This window comes from Condylura cristata, unplaced genomic scaffold (genome assembly GCF_000260355.1).
Source record: "Condylura cristata isolate star-nosed mole 26May11 unplaced genomic scaffold, ConCri1.0 scaffold00034, whole genome shotgun sequence".
Taxonomy (NCBI): domain Eukaryota; kingdom Metazoa; phylum Chordata; class Mammalia; order Eulipotyphla; family Talpidae; genus Condylura; species Condylura cristata.
Window position 1 is genome coordinate 14,516,874 of NW_004567135.1, and position 16,720 is coordinate 14,533,593.

The window sequence follows — 16,720 nt, forward strand, 5'->3', positions numbered from 1 at the left end:
AGGATTCACCAGGGGGGAGCAGAACAGGCAGATTGACGAAGTACACTGCTGAGGGGAGCAACAGGTGGGTCAGGAGAAGTCTGCTGCACCATGTGAATCACCTCCAGGGCAGGTGGGAATCGAACTCATGTGGAAGTGGCTTTAGCTTCTTAGTGCTGTGTTTTAACCCACTGCATCACCAGAGAGGGCCCCCTCTTTAACCAACTTTTTTTTTTTTTCCAAGAGCAGACACCATTTATTACAGAAGCTACAAACAACTTAGTATCTCTAAGACAATTATTAATTTCCTTTTTTTAAAAGCTTATTTTTACATCATTTTGCATATTTTTTTTCCATCTCGATTGTAATCCCCGCGGGTTTCCCATCACCAAATCACCCCTGTGTCACCACCATAGTCCCGTGCATTTCCCTCCCTCCCCCCCCCGTTTTTGATCCCATTCCCCACTCCACCCCCACAAAATGTCTCTGGTATATGGTTGTTCATTATTTTTGTTATTTTCTCGCCTGTCTTTAACCAACTTTTACCTCGGATTCCATGGAAGATTTAATCCATGTGTTAAACAGTATCATAGGGAATGGCCCCAATTCTGATTGAATAGATATAACTTAGATAATAAATCCATATAGCGCATTATATAGACAACTGTGATATTGTTCAGGAATATGATTGCAAAAGAGGAGATTCTGGAATCTAGATGCAAAAGTGATTAAATATTCTTATTGCATCAAGACCACTGTTGGGCAGAGTACATTTTATAATCTCCTTGATTAGGTAAGAGAAACTTCATGAATCCTTTGCCTTCTAGGCCTTGGGGTCTAACATCAACTCTAGAATGTAGACTTCTCTTTATTAACATCACAAACATCTCTATATTGTCAACTGTGCAGAACTGAATACTTAAAAAAAAATACCATGAATATATAAATATTGAACTCAACAAATTATTTTCAATGATATTATAGTTCTACAAATGATGAAATAGACATTAGGACAGAAGTGAGACAGTATGTTCTCTGGACTCATATAAGTGGCAATAAATCACAAGGGGAGGAGAAGTGGTTATAAAGCATCACCATCTGTCTCTAGTTCCCCTCAAATATGAAGAAACATGAACCCAAGAATTGAATCACGGACCTTTCCTGGTGGCGCAGCAGGTTAAAGCACAGCACTAAGAAGCTTAAGCCGATTCTGATGTGATCAATCCCCGCCTGCCCCGGAGGTGACCACATGGCGAGGAAGACCTCTCCTGACCCACCTGCTGCTCCCCTCAGCAGTGTACTTCATTGATCTGCCTATCCTGCTCCCCACTCTGTCTCTGGTGAAGCTTCTCAGCACCCCTGCACTTCTGGGCTGCACCCCAGTTCTGTATGCATAAATAAATAAATAAATCTTTTTTCAAAAAATTATAAGAACAGGTAATTTTAAAGAGAGATAATGGCTAACAAACAGATGAACAACATACAACTTCAGTAATTAAAGAAATACAGTGTAAATCTATCAAAAATTTAAAATAAAAACGTTCATTAATTATTTTCTGAAAATTGTAGCTATTTATAAACTAAACCTCAGTAAGTTTTGCTCACTAAAAATATTTTTTTAATCAATCACTCTAAAATCAGCCTAATTGACTGGAAAAGTTATTAACTTTCATTACTAAGAATTCAAAGTAGAAAATACTTCAGGAATAGTTGGTTCAGTGGCTCCACAACACCCTTATGACTAGGGTCTTGAATGGAAACTTACACTCCCACATTTACTGCAGCACTGTGTACTATATTTATGAAAACAAACTAAGTGCCCCAAAATATAAAAGTGAATCAAGAAAATGTGGCATATGTACACCAGCAGGGGTTAAAGTCTCAGTGCTATCAAGCTATTGCCCGTCACTGCATCGTGAGTTCAATCCCTGGCCAGAGAGCTAACTCACATGGCACAGCAGACCTTTCTTACTCACTGCCTCCCTTAACAATATATTTCAGTCAACCTTGCCTGTTTTGCTTCCCACTCTGTCTCTGGTGAATGCTCTACCTGCCCCCACCCCCACACACAGACACCTCTGGACTACACCCCAGTTCTTCTAAACAAATTAATTAATTAATTAATTAATATTTAAGTGGCCTGGGTTCTTTCCAAGGCTGTACGGAGCTATCCATGGTGTTCTTGTTCTCCAAAGGCCAGTTCCACTCATGATCACAGAATGATTATCAGTTATAAGTAAGGCTACATACTTCCATATTTACACATTATGCATCTGACAAAGGGTCAATATCCAAATTATATAAAGAAGTCATGTAATTCAACAAAAAGAAAACACCCCAATCAAAAATAAAAGGGGGGAAGGCAGAAGGGTTAAATAAACATTTCTTCAAAGAAATACAGATGGCCAATAGGAACACTTTTTTTAAAAGTTCATCATCACTTATCAGGGAAAAGCAAATCAACACCATATTGAGAGGCTACCTTAGGAAAGGCCCATAGGAAAGGCCTACCATAGCAAAGGCCCATATCAAAAAGACCAGAAATAACAAGTGTTGGCAAAGACGTGGGGGAAAAAAGAACTCTCACACACCATCTGTTGGAATGTAAACTATTCCAGCCCCTATGGAAAAGAGTATGGAGGTCTCTCAAAATATTAATAATAGATTTACCCATATAACCCAGCAATTTCACATCCAGGTATCAACCCAAAGAAGGCAAAGCCAAATCCAAGTCCTTGCCAGACCCAACATGACTGAACCTGCCTGGAGTGGGGATACACGCATAGGAAAGAGACATAGACACCTGGTGACTACCAGAGCAAGTACACATTGGTCCACCCACAGCATCTGAGTCCTCACCAAGCCCAGGTCAACAGCATAGGAACCACCCGACCTCAGTCCTTGACACTGCAATTGGACAACTCGAAGTCATGTCCACGGGCACCAGTCACATAGAACAAATACGAAAGCAAACAGTGGGGAGAAAGTAAAAACAAATGCTCAAGCAAATCCTCCAGGGAACAACACTCCAAAAAATAAAACCAGACTCCAAAATCCAACAACACTGAGCTGGAAGAATTTCACTGCCTGACAGATAAAGATTTCTGGATCAGTCTAGTTTAAAAAAGATGAAGAAAAGGAAAGATATGAGAAATAAAATCAATTAACTGAAGAATAGGGATTAATATTTAAATAAGAAAAGAAAGGCACTGATGGATATTAAAAGATCAGTGAAGGAGCTAACGAACTCTGGGAAAGTAAAAGCCAGTAGAAGAATGTAGTATATATATATATATATACAATGGAATAGTATTCAGCAATCAAAAAGATAAACTCATGACATTTGCAGCAACATGGATGGAGCCAGAAGGGATTATACTCCATGAAATAAGTCAGAAGGATAAAGAAAAATGTCTGATGGTTTCATTTATAGGAGGAATATAGGGGAACCAAGTGAGGGATCGGGGGAAAAATAGTAAAATTTTAAAAAATTAACAGGCAACTATAAATCAAGACATTCTGCTGAGGAGGGAGGGGAAGAGGGATCAAAAAGGGAAGAGAAAAGCATAAGGGACTATGGTGATGGTTCATGGGTGAAATGGTGGTGTGAATTCTGTGGGGACTATACCTGAAAGGAGCAAGCAAACATCATACAAAAATGAACAATGGGGGACCTCCCTGGTGGCACAACAGGTTAAAACACTATCTGCAGCCACTGCAGCACTAATTCCATCCCAGACCAAGGAGGTGACCCACGTAGTGCAACAGACCTCTTCTGTCCCATCCACTGCTCCCCTTAGCAGTGTCTTTCAGTTAATCTGCCTGCTCTGTCCCCCACTCTGTCTCTGGTGAATCCTTTCACCCCCTGCACCTTTGGCCTGTATCCCAGTTCTTGTATGCATAAATAATCTTTTTTTAAAAAAAGAACAATGATGCAATATATATAGAATATATATATTTTTGGTGCTACTAAAAAAAAAAAAAAGAAACCAAGAAGGTGTGGTGTATATCCGCAATGGAATACTATTCAGCAAACAAAAAAGATAAATGCAAGCCATTCGTAATAACACGGGTGGAGCTGGAGGGACTAGTCTCAGTGAAATAAGTCAGAAGCAAAGAGAGAAATATCAGATGGGTTCACTTATAGGAGGAACATACGGAAAACAAACAAGGGATCGGGGGGAAAAGTCAAAGATAGCAGGAAAACTATAAATGGGTGACAGTTGGGGAACGGGGAGAAAGAGAAACCAAAACATAGGAGGTTTTGCGACTATGACGATGCTTCACAGGTGAGATGGTGGTGGGAAGGTTATGAGGACAGCATTAAGGGGAGAAATCAAATACTGTACCAAAATGAACAATGGTGTAAGAAAATTTAAAAGCTTAAAGAAAAGAGAAGGGAAGAATACTATTTCAAAGGGGTATATACATTCTTATGTTCATTACAGCCCTATTTACCAGTTATGCAACCAACTTAAGTGCCCAAGAACAGAAGAGGAAATTTTAAAAAAATGTGGTTTATATATACAATGGAATAGTCTTATTAAAAATATAAATATATTCTTTCCATTTGCACTAACACAGATGGAACTGGAGAGGATAGTGCTAAGTGAAATAAGTCAGAATGAGAAAGACAAATGCTTGAAAGTTTCACTTATATGTGGAATATAAAGAAAAGCTTGAGATACAGAAAAACCAAACCAACAGATTGTCAGCAAATCTTTGACACCTGACTGCAAAACTCAGGCAGCCTGGAAGGAGGGTAGAAGGATGGGGACAGAGAGGAAAGGGGCCCAGTAGACCCTAGTAGAGGATTATTGGGGTTCTGGTGGTGGTGGTGGGTTCTGGTGGTGAGTGGTATGAAAATATATATTTGTAGAGGTCTGAAACTATAAACCTTTAAACAAATACAATGATGTAAACCAACTTTACCTCAGTAAACATAATTGGAGAGAAGAAAATGAAAAATTGATGAAATTAGGAAACATGAAGAGTAAAGGCATAAAAAAGGCTACATATTACTTTGCTCATACTCACTGGGAGAAAGAAATTGTGTTCCTTCAAGCTCTGAGAACATGGAAGGGGCAATTCATTGACATGACTTATAATTTGTTTCTATTCCTGAAACAACCACTAGGGGAATTGTTTGTATTATCTTGACTTAATTGGTGTTCACCTACAGAGGTGAAGACGAGGTTCTCAAATGACTACAACAGGTTTTGTTTGTAAAGTGTAAGGGATAAATAGGCCAGCCTTATGCACCACAGTCCTAAACATTGGTTCTTTATTAGAAAGTTCCATTTGCAACAATTTTAACTTCTGCTGAGCATTTCTTTGTCTGGACATGATAAGATTAATTTAATGAGAACTTTCTATAATGAAAACTTTATTTAATATAGTTAAATTGCCATTATCTCTTCTGTTCTCCAGTCATTGAATTCATCTTTAAGTGTGCAATACAATTATTTCCACATTGACAAAAAAAGAATTATGAATGAATGTTTCAACATTAATATCATCTGTACAAAATGAATATTACATTGGGCTAGAGGGCTGGTCAGGGTTAGCTGATTCCCTTCAGAAAACCTTCAGGTGATTTCTCAGATTCAGTGCAAATCCTCAGCACTGGAGAAACCAGAATTTTTGCCACTTCAATTTAACAAGTGACACAAAGACCACAAAAACTTGAAATGTTTGTACATGTATTTGTTTTGACGTTTATTTGTTTTTAATAGCAACAGTAAATGTGAATTTAGATCCAAAAATTCTAGGATATATTTTACATTACACTAATCTATCTAATAAACATAATAAACACACTTATTCCACTAATTCTCTACAGAGCCTTGTTCTTTACCTAAAAGAATATTTACTTAAATTTTAATCCAAAATGTTAAGATCCATCTTCTAGAATTTTCACAAAACAACATTTATTGCACCTTCAATGAACAGGAAAAAAATTAGCACACAGTGATGAATGTTTACTTATTTAGTGACCCTGTATCTATGCTGTAATACTATATTAGTATACTATATACTATATATTATAGTATATAATATATATTAGTATACTATATATTAGTATATAGTATATATTAGTATACTAATATAGTATATAGTATACTATATATAATATATATAATATAGTATTAGTATACTATATACTAATAGGAATTAAATAATCTAAAAAATGAAGACACTAATATTTTACTTTTACAGTAATAGAGTAATCTAGTCTCATTTTTAAATTGTTAACAGCCCTTTTAGGTACATGATGTAGTTGGCAATGTTTCCTTACTTGATTGTACTTCATTATTTAGCATACTCTTTGTTCTGTGTGGTATAAAATTAAAAGGTGCCTCATTGCTAAATAATGTGACACCCAACAGTTTAATGACTTAAACAACAATTTTATCACTTTCTCACATTCTCAACTCTGCCCATTGATTTGAACATAACTGAATGATTCTTCACTTAAAGGTCATTCTCTGACACAGACTTTCATGAATCTGTTTCACACAAATCTTTGCCAGTATTCTAGGGAATATTACAACAAATTCTGACTCACATTGATAAAATAAAAGATGGAGAAAGAGAAGAGTTCCAGCACCTACTAAGATCACCATTCTCCATTTCACTGCAGTTCAAGTACATACTCAATTATGATATCAAAGGAAATTAATAAAATGTTTGCTTGTTACCCTTTCTTTGCTTCCACCCCCAATATTATTGAAATAAGGCGGAAAAATTTCGTTGTAAATAAATTTCCCACAGAATGTTCCAGAAATGTTAAGTTGCTCTCTGAAAAGTAGAAAAATTTATGTACAATGGATAATCATTATTTTTTTTTAAAAAAAAAAAAAAAAGCAAATTCATCTTTAGGGGTAACAGGAAAATTATGACATCAAGATAATAGGGAACCATCTCCACAGGTCACACTGGGATAGTCATGCAAATCAGCTTATTACAATCAATCACAATTATTACACTGAGGCCATGAACAACAGACTTAAATTCGCCATTATATTCTATATGTGATAGGAAGAAATTATCTCAGAAAATTTAGTAAGAACATGAAAACAAACCAGATGGAGGCACTATATCCTATATAACAATTAGCAAATAGACAAAAATTAGGAGAGACTGCTCATGCTCCCCCCTTTTGTCTGTAAAGCAGCCTATCCACATGGAAAATGTTCAGTAAATGTTCACTGTATGAGTGAATGAAAGAGTACCCTGATTCAGTCACAATCAGAACAGGTGAAAGAGTCCACAAAACTCCTTATAACACACACATAAATAAAAAGAGCAATGATGGAGCAATAAAAAGAGTGATGATAGATGCCAATTCAATCACATGTTCATGAAGAATGTTCATTTATAAGTAGATCTTTGTCATCTTGCAAATTGACATGTGAGTTTCACCACAATTGACATTATTCCAGCCCCATTTGTTTCTGCTTCTTGTTCTAAGTAGAATAACACAACGATCATTAAAATTATTGGGTTCACCTGGGTTCCAGAATCTGAAAGGGAAAAAAAGATGAGAATGTTTCTTCAAAAAGTGCTTACAGGCAAATCAAAATCACAATGAGATACCACCTCATACCAGTGAGAATGGTACAAATTACAAAACTAGAAACAACCAATGTTGGGGAGGATGTAGAGAAAAGGAACTCTCCTACACTGTTGTTGGTTGCAAACTGTTCCAACCACTATAACAGCTGTGTGGAGTTTCCACAGGCTACTAAAAAATGGAGCTTCCATATGATCCAGAAATTTCACTCCTATGAATCTACCCAAAGGACATAAAAACATTAATTCAAAAGGATACCTGCACTCCTATGTTCATTGCAGCACTATTTACAGGAGGTAAGATATGGAAACAACCCAAATGCCCCAAAGTAAATGAAGATGTGTCAAGAAGATGTGGTATGGGGTGGAATACTATTCAGCAATCAAAAAGATAAATGCATGCCATTTGCAGCCATGGATGGAGCTGGAATAAGCCAGTAAAACAAGCCAGAAGGAAAAAAAAAATCGATGGTTTCATTTATAGGGATAATAGAGGGTACAAATAAGTGTTCTGGGAAGAAATATTAATAAAAAAATTTAACAAGCATCTATAACTCAGAGGCATTCTGCAGTGGAGACAAAGAGGGAGGGATCAAAACGGGAGGGAACAGCATAGGGAATTATGGTGATGGTGCAGAGGTAGGACTTTCACAGGGACTACCACTGAGAGAAGAAAGCAAACATTGTACAAAAATGAACAATGATATAAATTACCTACAAAAAACTAATTTTTAAAAAGTGCTTACAAAGAGAGACTTCAGGGGGATGCCAGTGTTGAACAGTGGAGGCCAAGGTTAGACACTCCCTAAGCATCCTTTTCCAACCTCATACAGCCTTTATCTGTTTGGGTCTGGCATTTTCCTCAAAAAGTGAGCTACTGACCCAGACTGGTCATCTCACTGCAATAAATATTCTCCCTACAGAGATCCCAAGTCTCCCTTCTTCTTGTCCTGTTCTCTGGACACTGTCAATCCATGTGCTCCCTTAAGTGATGAACAGATTTCACCTTGATCCCATATCAATGCTGTTTGTCCAGACTTTTAATTATCTGCTTTGCATAGATGAAACCAGTAAAAACCTCTTGTCTATTACCAGCCCTGTTACCTTGGACAAGTAATGTTAATTTCAACATCAGTATTTAACCATATTTTATTTATGAGGAACATTAAAACTTAATAATAGTTTCTAATCATAAAAGACATAGCAAATAGGGAACGCAGTAAAACTGTCCTTATTTACAGACGATATGTTAATTTACATGGAAAACCCTACAAACTCCACAGAGAAATCAAAAAAGACATAGTATTATAGTTAGAGGTAACCATGCAGCACAGACTTGAAGTCAGAGACCAGTGTTATCACTGCTGAAGTCTTCCCTAAGTTACCTAAACTCTGTAGTCTGTTTCCTTGACTCCCAGTGGGAAAATATGGTGTGTGCCTCATAAGCTATTTGCAATAATTAAACCATAATCAATAAATTTATTGAACATAATGCCAAAAAGTTAAGTGTGAGCCATCTTATTTGTAAAGCGAGAAGTTGGAAGACCCTAAGGCCCTGCGTGAGCAGGGCTCAGATCCCCTTATCAATCCCATACTCACGTAGCACTTCGGTTGTTGAATGGTGTGTGATCAACCCATTGCCACTGATTTTTCCCCTCGGGGTCTAACAGCCCCACATAGTAAGCATGTCTTGAATTCAGAGCTGAGCTGATGAAATCCTAAGAAAAGAGAAAGGCATTACAGCTTTTAAAGTATTTGGGTAGATTCAGGATTAGGGAGAAAGAAAGAAAAGGGAGGATCCCAGGTCATCTACCCAGGGCCAGGACTTGTCTGACAGTGCAGTGCAGGACCAGACACCACTTGAGAGCTTGAACTTTGTCTTAGTCAGTTCATAGACTGGGTAGCTTATACAGGGCAGAAATTTTTTCTCCCAGCTCTGAGTGTGTGTGTTCCTCTCACAGTTGGAGACAATGAACAACATACAGAGCAAAGCAGCACTGAATACTCATGGAAGCAATCCTTGATAATAAATTCTCATCAGAAACCCACTCTATTTTCATCACTAATTCTTCTAAGGTGTGCATAAGAAATAGCTGCAGATCAGTTTTTCTTTCATAAATTCAGGCTTTTTTTAAAAGATGTATTCATTTATGCATACAGAACTGGGGTACAGACCAGAGAGTGCAGGGTTGGCGAAAGGATTCACAGGAGACAAGAGTGGGGAGCAGAACAGGCAGATCATGCTAAGGGGAGCAGCAGGCAAGTCAGGAGAGGTCTGCCACGCCATGTGGGTCACTTCCGGGGCAAGCAGGGATCAAACTCATGCAGAAGTGGCTTTAGCTTCTTAGTGCTGTGCTTTAACCCACTGTACCACCAGGGAGGGCCCAAATTCAGGCTTTTTAATTTCATTTTGATTGCTGATTATGACTCTTAATGAGGAACTTTATTTCTCTATTTGATTTCATACCTCTTGTCTGCTAGCTAGATAACAATGTATAAAATATTTAAATGTTAAAATAGCAAACTGATATTTCAGGCTGAAATATTTTCACCATTCTGTGCACATATTCTATTTTAAATGCTCCTGTTTATTTGGGGGAAGGTTAGTATTAGGGAAGCAGGAAGAGGGATGCAAAGTAAAGGCCTGGATAAACCTCTCCCAGCTAGTCTATTGAAAGCCTCCCGCCACAGCAGCAATATCCCTAAACAATGAAAACCTGCTCCTTGGTCAGGAGAGATGCAGAAACCCAGGTGGACCCATGACTCCTCTCAACTAGACAGTACCTGCTCCTCCTTGGAGGTGACAACCAGCAGGTGAGTCTGCATCGCTGAGCAGTTCTTCTCACTCTCCTTCCAGTCTTTGACTTCTGATGCAATAAAGTAACAGTTTGAATCAAATGACTTCCAATTTTTTGGGCAGCAGCTCCAAGCTTTCTCTGTATTGACAGAAGAGCATATAGGTACAATAAGAGGAAAATAATTTGAAAGTGGGAGTGTCATTAAAATGAAGGGTGGAGCCCTCCCTGGTGGCCCAACGGGTTAGGACGCAGCACTCCCAACTGGCCACAGCCACTTCAGGGCAAGTTCCATCCCCACCCTGGAGGTGACCCACATGGCGCGGCAGACCTCTCCTGACCCACCCACTGCACCCCTCAGCAGTGTACTTTGTCGGCCTGCCTGTTCTGTTCCCCACTCTGTCTCTGGTGAATCCTCTCATGGCCACTGAATCTCTGTCTTGTACCCCAGTTCTGTATGCATAAATAAATAATACTTAAAAAAAAAATGAAGGGCCAAGCCCTACCTGGTGGCGCAGTTCATTAGAACGCAGCACTGCGAAGCTTCAGTGAGAGTTCAATCCCCCGCCCAGGAGGTGACCCACATGGCGAGGCAGACCTCTCCTGACACACCCACTGCTCCCTTCAGCAGTGTACTTCATTGATCTGCCTGTTTGCTCCCCACTCTGTTGCTGGTGAATTCTCTCGCCACCCTTGCACCTCTGGCCTGTACCCCAGTTCTGTATGCATAGATAAATAAATCTTTAAAAAAAAATGACCATGAAACTCAACTTCTTGGTACAACTACCCATGAATTTTATTATACATACTGATTATGATGTCTACACAGACTAATCAACAAATGAATCACAGGTGCATTAACTTTTACCTTCCATGGTCATATTTTCTTTTGTACATTCCAAGCTTTTGTGAGAGACTTCTTTCATAGACATTTTTCCTTTGAGATCAGAATATTTTTGAAAGAAAACTGAAAAAGAAATAAGATAATTCATTTTTCTAGTAACGTTATTACTTTGCTTTTTATATTTGCTTGCTTGAATTCTTTATAGGAATAAAATCTACACATGCCCAATTATTTGAAGATAGTCCATCACCACACATTAACATATTCTAATCCGTTCGAGTTTGAAATCTTAAGTTTCTCTTGGAGTAACTGAAGATCAGCAGTTGAAGAGGACAAGACAATTTTCTTATATAATAACCCAGTAATTCCACTCCTGGGCATCTACCCCCAAAATTCAAAAATACTAATTTGAGAGGAAACTGGCACTCCTGTGTTTACTGCACCTGTTATTTCCTGGTCCCCCTGAGAATGAGGGGCTCCAGACCCCCTGCTCCACCCAGGGAAGTGTAGAGCTGAGCAGGAATGTGGGGAAGCAGAAGAGAAGCTGGAAAGGAGATAGAGGAAGACATGAAGAAAGATGGAGAGCAAGGAGACGTGCAGGAGACACCTGGGAAGAGTGAGACATGGGAAGAAACTGTGCTTGCTTCTCAGTATTGGACTGATTGAAACAGATGTGGGTGAGAGACACATGGGAGATTACCAGTGGCAGCTTTAATCTTGATTTTTATTTTGTTCCTTCTGTCCCAGACATGGTGGGCCCTTTCTGCCCCTTTCCTATGGATCCCCACCAGGGGACCCATATTTAAAATTATGGTAGCTTTCAGGCCTCAGAGGCCTCAATTAGGGCCAATCCCCCCAAGAAGGGATGGGTAACATCAGGTGCTTGATTTGGAAATGTTATTGTTTGTCTTGTCTTTGTTGTGCACAAATTGTATTAAATTTCCTTTCCATTGAAGGTCTTACACACTAGAGCATGTTTTGTCTTGATGTCGTGGGTGGCAGAACCTATTTTAAGCGGGCAGTCTTGGGGTTTCTGGGGTGCCCCTCACTCTTCCCTTTAACATTAACAATAGCCAAACTATCTAAATGCCCCAAAACAGATGAGTGGATCAAGAGATGTGATGTATATACACAATGGAATACTACTCAGCGATCAAAAAAATATAAATTCATGCAATTTGTGGCAATACGGATGGAGCTGGAAGGGATCATGTCAGTGAAATAAGCCAGAAGAAAAAGAAAAAATATTGGTGGTTTCACTTATAAGAGAAATATAGGGGAACAAAATAAGGGATCAGGAAAACATATAATAATAATAAGTTTTAAAAAACAAAATTAACAGGCAACTATAAATCAGAGATGTTCTTTAAGTGGAGGGAGAAGGATCAAAACAGGGGCAGGAAGAACACAAAAGTCTATGATGATGTTTCATGACTGAATTGGTGGTGGGAATTTTATAGGGACCACACTTGAGAGGAGAAAGCAAATATTGTATTAAAATGAATAATAATGTTTTATATATATGTGTGTGTATATTAAAGAAGAACCTGGGAAGAATCTTAATATGGCACAAAAAAAGAAAATTGAATATTCTGAACAATCAATAAATTCATAATGTATTTTCCATCTGAAGAAAAAGTACAGTTGTAATAGTCATATTTTATTATATGACTTCCATATTTAAAATTCTTCAATGTGACAGATTGCAATTGACATCCATTTGCTATATGACTTCTCTGGTTCAATCAGTAAGTTCTAGTCCTTCACCGCTTGAAGCTGGGTTGGCTTTGGCTTTAAGACTTCCTTTAGCCAACAGGGTGTAGAGAACCAGAAAAAATAAGAAAAATAAAAATACAACTCCGTTTCAAGCTAAGGCTTAAAGAGATTTTGTTCAATGCCAGTCTGTTGTTCAAAGACTACGAGATGCCATCTGAACAAGCTCAGGCCAATCTAATAAACTCTGAAAGATATGTGGCCAGTTGCCTATGTCATTCCAGCTGAGATCCTCTTCCTCAGAAACTGAGTTGGCTGTGATACTCGATTGCATATCTGATAAGCAAATGCTTGCATGATTTCAAACAAGCCCAATCTAAACCTCCCTTCCAGGACCAAACCACTGGATCATGAACTAAGTAAAAAATTGCTTTAATCCACTAAGTCTCAGTCTTGTTGAAAAGCAGCAAAAGATATAAATACCATGACATTCAGGAAAAAATATCCAGACTCTTTCCATTGTACTCAGCTGTATTCCGATCTGAGACCTGATTATTTTTCCCACTTTCTCATAGTTGATACAGTACCATAGTTTCAGTTATTTATACTTTGTTTTCTCCAATATCCCCACAGCTTATCACATCTCTCTTGTCATTCTCGGTACACAAAGCTACAAATGTCTTCTTCAGGAAGTATGTCTCAGTTCCTGTGCTTCACTTACCATACAATGGTGACTACCACTAGTTCATTTAACATTTAACATTCTCTGAATGTCTTGATACCAAGGGCTATGGCTGTGTCTGGATTCTATCTGGCATAATTCTAGCATAGTAGATGCTACCATTACTTATTGAATGACAAATGAATAAAATTATCTAACCTAATATAATATCTACCAAAATGTACATCTGAAAAAGTTTTCATGCCTCCCGGAAACCTGATAGACCCTTAAAGAAAGAGATAGGGAGAAATCTACCTATTTGCAAATTGACCTTTAGATCTCATACAGGTTTCAGAAGGACAGAAATAATTAAAGTGAAAACTCAATGGGAAACCTCCAGGAATATTTCTCCCCACTACCTTCTTCCCTGTCTGCTTGCTCATCCCAAAATAAATACTTTTACATTCAAAAATAACTGGCCTGGGTCTCCCTGGTGGTGCAAGGGTAAGTCTCAGCCCTATGAAGTTTTTAGCAGCTCCAGGCAGGGAGGTGACCCACATGGTGAGGCAGACCTCTCCTGGCTCACCTACTTTAAAAAAAAAAAAAAGACCTGGCCTGATAAACACTATAAGGAAATGCAGATTTAACCACAAATAGCAGTCTACTGTAGAAATGATGCTCTATTGATTTCTATACAACACAAAACCATGGCACATATACTTGTAAATTTCTCGAAAAGCTGCATTCCATTATTTGTTGTTGTTTTCGCTTTTACTTTATTACATTTGCTTCTCTCTCTCTCTATTTCTCTCTCTCTCTCTCTCTTTCAACTCCATTATACCTTACACTATTGCTAAGAGTGAAACCATACAGTGTTTTTCTTTTTCTTTCTGGCTTATTTCACTAAGCATGATCCCTTCCAGCTCCATCCATGTTGCTGCAAAAGGCATGAGTTTATTTCGATTGCTGAGCAATAATCCATTGTGTGTATATATATGTTCATCTTTTTAATCCAGTCATCTATTTTTGGGCATTTGAATTGATTCCATGTCTTCCCTATTATAAATAGTACAGGATTCCATTATTTTTAAAGAAGGGTAACTCGTTCAGACAAAGAACAGAATTTTCAAAGTAGTTCCACTAATTTTCTGCCACCCCTCCCCCCCACATAAAAAACTTCTTTCTCAGATTCTTGTCTTAAAATATTGGCAAATTTTTCTAGTGGTGCCATCTCTTCATATGGGGTAGACATCCTTGATAGACTCAGTTGTGTACTTACCAATAAAAGCAAACAAAAATGAGATCGCCAATAGCATAAATATCAACAAAGCGGCCACAAGTAGTTTGGTAATGCTAGGGTTACTTTTGGGAAGGATGGTCCTTTCTGTGGGAAAAGCTGAAGGAGAAATCAAATTGTTTCATCAGTAATGAATTCTGAACTTTCCTTTCTCTTCCTCTAGCTCCTCTTTTCTTGAATGGTACACAGTTACTCACTATATAAAATTTTAAATAAAAATATTGAAAAGAAATAATAATGGTCCTTGTAGAAACTTTAGAAAATACATAATATAACAAACCCATGGTAAGCATACCTGTTGTTAATATTTTCATATATATTCTTCCAGCAATTTTTGAAGTATATGTCATACATTTACTATTTCAACATGTTTGACTTGCCATGCATGCTAATTTCTGAATGTATATTGTGTCATTTACTTTATCATGACAATTTTATACCACATTTTCTTCTTTAACCTTCTATCTTGTAATTATATAGTATTTAACTATATATTTAATAACCATATATCTTTTTCAGGTTTCACTAGTCCTTTTAATAATGCCATCTCAGGTAAATCTGTTTTACGGTCCCTCTTAACATACATGGGAGAAGATCAGACCTTTTTGGTCAAGAATCAGTTATGGTTAAGAATGATTTCTTTTAGACTAATAAGAACTAAAGGACTGTTCCAAGCAGGGAAGAGAGAGAGGGTATGAGTAAATCAGGTAAACATCATCAATCATATAATAGAAGAAAACTAGACATTTTTTGGTGATGATGATAGTAGCTATTGAATTCACAAGACCATATACCGGAAACATATAATGTTATAAACTAATGTTACTTCAAAAAAATGAAAGAATTATTTTCTCAAATGCCAGTATATTGCCATGTATGTGGGAACCTTCAGTAATGTATACCATAATCTTATTTTTAAAAAATAGCACTTATATGCACTGTGCGTACTTATCCCTGGAGTATAAATACTAAAATATAAATTATAGTTATTTCTAGATGGCAAGAATAAATATAATTTAAACTTTTTAGACCTCTAAGTTTTTTTTTCCATAATGAATATTTTAACATAAAACAAAAAAGTTGTGGGCCCTCCCTGGTGGCACAGTGGGTTAAAGCACAGCACTAAGAAGCTAAAGCCACTTCAGCACAAGTTCGATCTCCAGCCAGGGAACTGACCCACATGGCACAGCAGGCTTCTCCTAACCCACCCGCTGCTCCTCTCTGCAGAGTACTTCGTTGATCTGCCTGTTCTGCTCCCCACTCTGTCTCTGGTGAATCCTCTCACCCCCTGCACCTCTGGCCTGTATGCCAGTTCTGTATGCATAAATAAATACATAAATCTTTAAAAAAAATGAAGTTGTATAGTTTCTTTTTTTTAAATAAAGGAAAATTTTTTTCCTTTATTTCCAGAGAAGTTTCTGAGTGTTCATGACCCCCTTTTATAGGTTCCTCTACTCATGAAGCCTTTTTTTCTTTTGCCCCATATGTGAAATATGTGCCACCCAAATGATCTTTCATCTGCTCCCAAACTGGAGTCCATCTCAGAGATAAGCAGACAGTGGATTTTCTACTAATGGAACATTTTCTCTTGAAAGACCTGCTAGTTTTTCATTTGCAATGGTCTTTTGTTCCACTTCAGCACGATACTAACAAATATACCCCCCAATATGCTCCACCTAAAATGTTCTCCTCCAAATGCAAGTGGCCAACAAATATGTGAAAAAGTAAAAAGCATTTCAGTCCTAGGAATACCCAAAGGTGACAAAAGCATTAATTTGAAAGGAAACCACACTCCCATGTTTATTGCAGCACTATTCACAATAGCTGAGATATGGAAACAATCCAAATGCCCCAAA

At 37.7% G+C, this 16,720-nt stretch overlaps 1 protein-coding gene across 2 annotated transcripts in view; it reads right to left on the reverse strand.

The window, feature by feature from the left end:
* Window positions 1–7,357: 7,357 nt before the first annotated feature.
* LOC101635188 (C-type lectin domain family 4 member A-like) overlaps window positions 7,358–16,720 on the reverse strand; it is an 11,097-nt gene continuing 1,734 nt past the window's right edge. Inside the window, exons 2-5 of one of the 2 annotated variants that reach the window (XM_004692925.1) lie at window positions 11,218–11,316; window positions 10,339–10,490; window positions 9,154–9,272; window positions 7,358–7,505 (exon numbers count right to left, since the gene is read on the reverse strand). In XM_004692925.1, the coding sequence (XP_004692982.1) occupies window positions 7,358–7,505; window positions 9,154–9,272; window positions 10,339–10,490; window positions 11,218–11,316 (518 nt within the window). The remainder of the gene's footprint in view (window positions 7,506–9,153; window positions 9,273–10,338; window positions 10,491–11,217; window positions 11,317–16,720) is intronic. The other variant, XM_004692926.1, reaches the window with a different exon arrangement.